The sequence below is a fragment of the Cornus florida genome, unplaced genomic scaffold (genome assembly GCF_030987335.1).
Source record: "Cornus florida cultivar Cherokee Brave unplaced genomic scaffold, ASM3098733v1 CherokeeBrave_3.0.0_Hap2_Chr04, whole genome shotgun sequence".
NCBI classification, from domain to species: Eukaryota; Viridiplantae; Streptophyta; class Magnoliopsida; order Cornales; family Cornaceae; genus Cornus; species Cornus florida.
In genome coordinates, this window is record NW_026775574.1 from 30,922,527 (window position 1) to 30,930,950 (window position 8,424).

The 8,424-nt window shown below is 35.6% G+C and overlaps 1 protein-coding gene across 1 annotated transcript in view; it reads left to right on the forward strand.

Moving 5' to 3' along the window:
• Positions 1 to 8,424, forward strand: part of LOC132303106 (probable protein arginine N-methyltransferase 6) — a 30,671-nt gene extending 22,247 nt beyond the window's left edge. Inside the window, exons 10-13 of the mRNA XM_059800193.1 lie at positions 6,285 to 6,369; positions 6,777 to 6,982; positions 7,652 to 7,770; positions 7,868 to 8,424. Of these exons, the coding sequence (XP_059656176.1) occupies positions 6,285 to 6,369; positions 6,777 to 6,982; positions 7,652 to 7,770; positions 7,868 to 7,910 (453 nt within the window). The 3' untranslated portion in view covers positions 7,911 to 8,424. The remainder of the gene's footprint in view (positions 1 to 6,284; positions 6,370 to 6,776; positions 6,983 to 7,651; positions 7,771 to 7,867) is intronic.

Here is an 8,424-nt window from a genome sequence, read left to right on the forward strand (position 1 = left end):
ATCTTTGATGAATTAATCTGATTAAAAAAAAAAACTTTATTTTTGGGTAAATAACTGGAATCCATTGTTGCAACAAAAAGGGAATTCAATTCAATTTGAAGGTGCAAAAAAATAAATAAAGATCTGATTGTAGGATGGAGCGTTGAATTACGGGGATTATTCCTATGGAAGTTGCAGGTGATTGTTCGTCCGGGAGTTTTGTAATAAAGGAATGTTGGGTGCCTATGAAAATATTTAGAGAAAACCGATAGGGAAAAAAAAAAAAAAACCCTCAAATAGATGTAATGAAGAAATAGGCAGAGAAGAAATACCAAGGTCAAATTATTGATTGGAAGATTGAAGGAGTATAGCCACCGGTGTTCTTGTTTAGTGGCTCACTTAGGTTCTGCAATTTAATGAGTTATTGGAATTTGAACAATAAAGAAGAGAATAGCCCCCAACAATAATCTTCTTCAAGTTTTTTCTCTTGTTGAATTCTTGATGGATCGTTGCTAAGTTTTTCAAAAGATCAGTCTGCTCCCAAGTATGAAGGTATATGTTGCCGCAAAACACCGAGGTGAGTTTTTTTGACACTAGGGTTTCGAAATAAAATTAAGGGGTCTTTTATAGGGATACGGTTGGAATTATTTTTTTTCATGAGATAATATACAGGGTACGCTTGCCATTTAAAAAGTTTCATTAATGCATCTAACACTCTTCCCATGTATTTTAGAAGAGTGTTTTGGAGAAGCTGGGGGTACCAGCTTCTCCAAAACGCTCTTTTAAGGCCCAAAAGCTCTTCTTATAAACTAGCCAAACACTAACAAAAATAGCTTCCAAGCCCAAAAAGCCAAAAGCAACGGTTGAAAAGCTAATCTAAACAGGCCCTAGCATTGTTGTAGGATAGTCTAGAAGAACTTTTAATTGGAAGATCGGTTGTGTTTGTTGCAACAAAAAAAAGCATTTAACAAAAAGCTAAAATTTGGAGCTTTTAGAATCGCATTATGCATGGAGGAAACCAAAATCATTATTAGATAAGATTTTCCTGTTATATACTCCCCCTCCGGCTAACAATTAGTGTCCATTTTTTTGGGGGATGTCCCAATGTAACTGTCCACCTTGAAAAGTCAATTGTAAAAAAGTAGTCTTCATAAATTACCTTAAGTAAATATTTATTTTTGAGTTAGTGGAGGCTAGTTTGGAGTTTCAAAGGGAGACTTTGAAAAGTTGGAGTGTCCTAAAGGGATACTGTAAGCCCTTTTGATTGTTTGTGTTGATTTTATCTAAGTTGGTGTAAAATAGAGCATTATAAGGTTTTAAACATAAAGCCCAAGGCGCACCGAGGCGCTAAAGGTCCCTTGGAGCGTAGGCGCGAGCCTGAGTGATGTGAGGTGCACAAGTAAAATTTTAAAACAATAATTCTTAGCAAAAATAACACAATTAAACAATGAACATCCAATAATAAAAACACTAAATTAGTCTAAATATATCACAATTAAACCAATAAAGCAACTAGAAAAATAGAACAGTTAAACTAATAAAGCTATTTATTCATAAGAAAGATTCAAAAAAAGCAAAACATAAACCAATTAACCATATATTATAAATTTATACTTGATGTCTTAAGCAAAAGCTGTCATTTGACTCCAAAACAGATCCATCAAAAGATACTTAGAAGCCTACCAAATTTATAAAGTATCATAGTCAATACTTAGTAGCCTACCAAATCTATAAACCAAGTAACAAAATATCAGTTTCAGTTTTGAGTTTTGACAAGGACTCCTAAAATCAAAATTACCAAACAATCTTAAGGGACCTAAATATCATCCTCTTCACCAAACAACATAGTCTCATCATCGTCCCCATCAAAAGATTTGAAACCCTCAGCATCTTCTTCCTCTTTTGTGTCCTCAGAGTTTGCCTCGTCAACATCTATGATTCGTAGTGAAGACGAGCATGAAGGTGTTGTCCTCTTTGTTGCCCTTGGAGCTGATCTTGATCTTAAATTATGGCTGGACTCTCCAGCCCCGGTAGCTCTAGCAACTGTACCCCATGTCAAAGAGTCATCTTCAAACACCAACTCATTTTCGGCATCTACATCTTCATCCATTATTCCAACCAACCACTCATTGCTATCATCTATATCATTTATAAGGATGGGATCGATCCTATCACGCATATCATATCGTCGTTTTAGTACTCTATTATACTTGATGAAAACCAAATCATTCAATCGACATTGAGTTAGCTGGTTCCTCTTCTTGCTATGAAGCTGCATTAATTCAAATAATTAATTAGTATAAGTTTATAACTATTTATAATATAATTTTTTATCATTGAATTACTAATACTACAAACTTACATGTTCAAATACACTCCAATTTCGTTCACACCCAGATGCGCTACATGTGAGGCTAAGCACTTTAATAGCAAACTTTTGCAAATTAGGAGTTGTAGAACCATATGCGGACCACCAATCGGCTGTTATTTACATATTTTTAGTAAAAAATTAACAGAATTCAAATTCATATATACTAAAAAATGATTAATTGAGTTGTTTACCTGGTGCCCTTGACTTTCTTTGTCTAACAGCAATTGATGAGCCAAATAGACCATCAGCTTTCATATATCTACTCAATTCCAAAGAAATTTTATCTTGCACTTCAGTGGTTGGAACCAATCTTTCTATGCATTGATATAAACCACCCATTACCTCTTCATCTTGCTCAATATTTGGATTGCTATAAAAATATTCTGGGTTTAAGAAATGCCCAGTTGCATGCAAAAGGCGATGGAGTTGGATATTCCACTTTCTATCAATGATCTCAAAGATGTCCTTATACTTCTCTTCATTCCCACCAAAAGCTTTAGCTATCGCTTCTTTAGCCCTTTCCATAGCCTCATAAATATATCCCATTGGAGGCCTTCTCTCACCATCAACCGACTTAAGTACACGAACAAGAGGGCTTGCTACTTTGAGAGAGTACACAATGCTTGTCCAAAATGAAAGCATCAACACAATATGTGCTACATTTTTCCCTTGTATCTCTTTCGCCCATTTACTGGAGGTCCATTCTTGTGAAGTGAACATCTTCCTCAAGCAATCCATATGACGATGGATGCTTGATAACGTGATAAATGAAGTGGCAAATCAAGTCGTCGTAGGTCTAAGCAACTCTTTATGTCCAGTATAACGCCTCATCATGTTTAACAAACCCGAACGGTTATAAATATAATCATTTAACATTATAGCTCTCTTTATGGTCATCATTATATTTGGGATCTTAGCAATGTCCTCCAACATTAGGTCCACACAATGTGCAGCACAAGGTGACCAATACAAATGTCGGTGCCTTCCCTCCAACATTCTCCCTATTGTAAAGAAAGAAAATTTGGATTAATAGAAGGCTAGAAGCAAGAAACCTAAAATTTTCACATCAAGTACATATTGACATCTATACCTGCCACAACATTAGAAGATGCACTATCAGTGACTACTTGAACCACATTTGTTGCTCCAATTCGCTGCACGAACTTGTTAAGCAAGTTGAACATTTTTTCACTGGTCTTTGAATAAGAGGAAGCATCGACAGATTGAATGAACATTGTCCCTTTAGGACAATTCACCAGAAAATTAATCAAACACCTCTGTCTTTTATCCTTCCATCCATCTGCCATAATTGTGCATCCGTATTTTGCCTATTCCTCTTTATGATCCCGCATTAAATTGTCTGTATGCTTCAGTTCTTTCTTGAGGAGGGGAACTCTCACCTCATGATCAGACGGAGGTTTCATTCTTGGACCATGTTGGCCAATAGCTTCCTTCAACAACTGGTGCAAAACTATCATAATTAAGGGCATTGAATGATATCCCGGCATCATACATCCATCTTGCAAACCGTTGGCATGCTTGGTTTCTAAGTTCTTTCTTGCAAGCACTGTCAATTGTTGTTTGCTTACCTTTGTCATTTTTTCTATTTTGCACAGCCACTTCCGGAGGAGGGGTGAAGTACAAATCAATAGGACCTTTCTGCTTCTGCTTTTTTGATTGAATATTATTGCTTTCAATTCCACTTGCCACTCTTTTACCCTTAATATCAATAATTGCAACATCATCCTCATCTTGATCATCGATGTCATCAAAATCAGGCAACAAATTTGTGTATTCCTTTTCTTCTTTCTTCTTGCTCATGTATTCTCGAATCTCCTCTTTCACATGTTCAGGGCACTTTTTACATGCTTGTACATTTCTATGTCCTCCTATAATGTGTTGCTTAGCCTTGTAAATACCCCCTTTCTTAACTTTTTCACAAAAATTACATGTTGCATTCCTATCTTGTGGGTTTTGCAGGTGACAATAATTCCAAGCTGGATCCTTTGACATTTTTTCCTATCTATTTAGTATTTACAATGAGAAATAGAATGGAGTCAATGGAGTGATGGACCAAGTTAAATTCAGCAAACAACATTCACACTTTCAGCAAACACCATTCAGAAAGATGCATTCAAACTTTAAATAATCCATGTAGCAAAATTCAGCAGAACACAACAAAAAAAAAAAAAAAAAAGAAGAGACAGACAGCCTTCAAAGAAGAAGGGAGAAAAAAATGAGAGAGATTATTGGAAGAAAAAGTCAGAGATTGAAAAAAAAAAAAGAAAAAAAGAAAGAAAATACGGTGGAGTATATGAAGGGAAAAAAAATGAAGGCTAGAGAGAACAAAAACAGAATTTGAAATTTTACAACAATTAAGATGCGACAGACAACAAAAAAATAATAATTTTAAAAAGTCTTATTCTGTTCGGTATTTCTTTATTAAAGGGTGAGGTGGTGTACTGATTCTCCTACGGTAATATAGCACCGCAAACTATGTTTGCTGAAGACTTTGATGATGAAGAGCGTACAGATATTATAGCTATACACCAAGAAGTTGAAAATGATGGGAAAAAATACAACGAGAAAAAAAATACAGGCGAGGGAGAAAAAAAAAAAAAAAATATATATATATATATATATATATATATATAGCAAGACACGGGAGAGGAGTAGATGAAGAAAGAGAAAGAAGAAAAAAACACATAGAGACCCACAAGAACAAAAACAGAGATGGAGAAAAAGATAGAAGAAAATAAAATAAAAGAGACCCAGAAAAAGAAAGAGCTAGAAAAACACAAAACCAGATATATAAAGAGGAGGAAGGAAAAAAAGAGACCCAGAATAGAAACAGAGACGGAGAAAAAGAAAGAAGAAAAAAAAAAAAAAAACAGAGACGGAGAAAAAGATGGAAGAAAAAAAATAAAAGAGACTCAGAAAAAAAAAAATATACCAGTCTACTAGAGACCCAGAAAAAGAAAGAAGAAAATCAGAGAAATAGAGAAGAAGAAGAAAAAAAGAGACTCAAAAAAAAAAAAAAAAAAAGGCTGAGATATAGAGATTAGAGCAAATGAAGAGAGAGAGAGAAGAGGAGAAGAGGAGAGAACTGGAGAAGGAAAAAACAAAAAAAACAAAACTGACCTGTTAAGTTGATTCGGTGATTCCTGGCCGGATGGAGGCAATTGGTAGCCCTCTCCTCTTCTCTTCTCTTCTCTCTCTCTCTTTATTTCTCTCTTCTCTCTCTTCTCTTCTCTTTCCCACTCCCTCACGTCTGTATTTCTGCTGCAGCTTTTGACTGATTTGTTTTGTTGACTATTGGGAGACATTGGGTTGCCAAGTCACAAGAAGACAAATTTTCATTTTGTACTTTAAGTTTCCATTTTGTACTTTCAGTTTCCAAAAGCTGTAACTATATATATATATAATAATATAAAGTAAAAAAGCAAACACAAAGTACACGTAATACATCAAAGGAATTTAAGGAAACACACAAACAAATTATAAAAGGAGCACAGAATATATGAAGCGCGCCTCTTAAAATATCCAAGGCGCAGCCCAGGCGCGTGCCTAGTGAAGGTCGCTGCGCCTGGGCTAGCATGAGGCGCATAAGGTGCGCCTGTAGTGACCTATGATTCTTAAATTGTCTTGAGATTTCTCAAATTTTCAGTTTTGGTTTGACATGTACCTTGTTTTTGTAAGATGAGCCTCATGTCATAATGCATATGACTTGTGTGCGCTGGAGTTTGGGCTGTTAGTACCAGCAGATGGTTTTGAAATCGTTAGGCTATGTATTAAGATGTTCTATTTGAGCCATGTTTCCTAGAGGTTGTCCATCACTTATTTTTTAGAAAGCATGTGAAGAGTAGACTTGCTCACATGTAGTTTTTGTGCCAACATCCTAATTTTTGTAAATTGATTGTTAATGTGATGACAGGTAAAGCATGTTGACTGCTATACAATTACAATTCGTGAGCTAGAATCTATTACAACAAATTATAAATTTCAATCAATGATGCGAGGTAAAATCTCTCTTCCTCTCTGTGTCTGTATATGTGATGCGATGTGCATGTGTGAATTGATGTGATGTGTGTGTGTGAGGGGGCAGGGATGTGGAACCCTCTTCCCAGAACAAGTTGATGAGATGTTTTTGCTATGTTTTGAAGCCAAGTGCATTTCATTTTATTCTTTCTTTTGAACTAAAAGAGTCAAAATGTTTATGTTCTCTAAAGACGGCGTTTCCGTTGCTCATTGCAATTTCTTTTCTTTCTTATTTTTTTATTTGAATTTTACTTCTTATCTTTTTCTCTTATGTCGGACTTCGTCTATTGTTATTCACAATTCTTTCCATAATTTTACACTTTGCTACTCCCATATTTATGCTTTCTTTGATAAAAGTTAATTTTCTAATTTTTCTTTGATTTTACAGCTCCATTTCATGGGTTTGCTTTTTGGTTCGATGTTGAATTCAGTGGCCCTGCAATTTCCCCTGCTAGTCACGATGCAGTATCCTCCCCTATTGAGTCTTCCAACAATCATCCTATTGATAGTAGTCAGAGGAAAAAGCGTGCATTCCCTAACGAAGCACTTGTGCTGTCCACTGCTCCTGAGGATCCTCCAACTCATTGGCAGCAGGTATCAGATATTCATGCTTTTCATATCCCTTCTCCAATTAGTTTGCTCCATTTTCCCGTGGTGGTGCTTAAACATGCATCAGCATGTAAAACTCTTGACTTCAAGGTTTTGGCCTAGAGCAATTAACTTCTATGAATGGGTGGAATAAATGTGGTAAGGTCTTACTCTATTGATTTGAATTGGTGATTTAGGTCAATAATTATTTCTTTTAGTTTTTATTTTAAGTTTATTTAGATCGACAAGATTCGACATGGTTAATGAGAAAGGATGGAATGCACTTGCTAGATGGTTTCATTGATCATTCTTAAGAATTAGTAACCTTAAGAAGTTTAAAAGTGTTCCTGACCAGTCAATTTTTGGCTTTTGGTACCGGCACTAGGTGTCTGACAAGTGACAAAGTATGTTATCATGAATTAAACTGTAAAACCACCATTTTGGTACAGGAAATGGTTTCTCATATGCACACATGAGCAAAAAAGTGGTACGAGTGTTCTTTTTATTGACTGATCATGTATGATCCATTTGCATTGTCAGTATCATTTACCATTTGTGAAAAATGCCTGTTCTCTAGTGGGTTCCACTTCTTGAAAAAATTCTGGTATTCATACAAGGCTAAATTCTGTCTCATGATGCGGTTTGTTCTGTCCATTTGTTTTACCAATTGTGCAGACATTGATATACTTTTATGACCCAATAGAAGTGGAGCAAGATCAAATTATTGAAGGTTCTGTAACATTATCACAAAGCAAAGAAAATGCTAGATTCATGAATATTCATCTTGAGTATGCGTAAGTCACAGCTTATAACTAAATGTTTTGGAGCTTCTGATTTCACCCTATCATCAGCTAATTCGTTCTATCCCTGTATTGATCGTTGTTCTTGCAGGTCAGGTGGCCGTTCCTTTGTCAAGGAGTCTGTAATGCGATGATCCTGCAAGGATCTCCTTGTAGTTTTACTTTAGAGCTGCATCAAATTACGCCTGCAATACATTTCCTAGATCAACATGTGGCTGTTGTTGCAGTTCTCAAGAATTTTTCTCTTGAATCTTACTGCCTCGACGGCTGTTTAAGTGGGTGAACGCCATCAGTTTATCTTGCAGAGTGTCAGAAAAGAACAATCACTTGTTCAACTATATAGACAACTATAGAGGAATTAATTTGAGAAGATGTTAAGGTGAACCCTGCTATTCTTTTAGAAAGCTATTGTTTCTCAGTTGTATTTCATTGAGAATGTGTAATTTGTGTTGAGGTTAAATTGTGCTAGTTCATTGTCAATCTGTTCCTGGTCCGAGAAATGTAACGACTGTATTCATTTAACTTATTCTTTTCTTTGTTCTTGGTCCGAGAAATTGTGACAGTTGTAACAGTACATTTTGATGCGAAGAATATGCATTTCCCACTCAACTTAGATCTTAGCAACTCAATTTTTATCTTCTTGGAGTA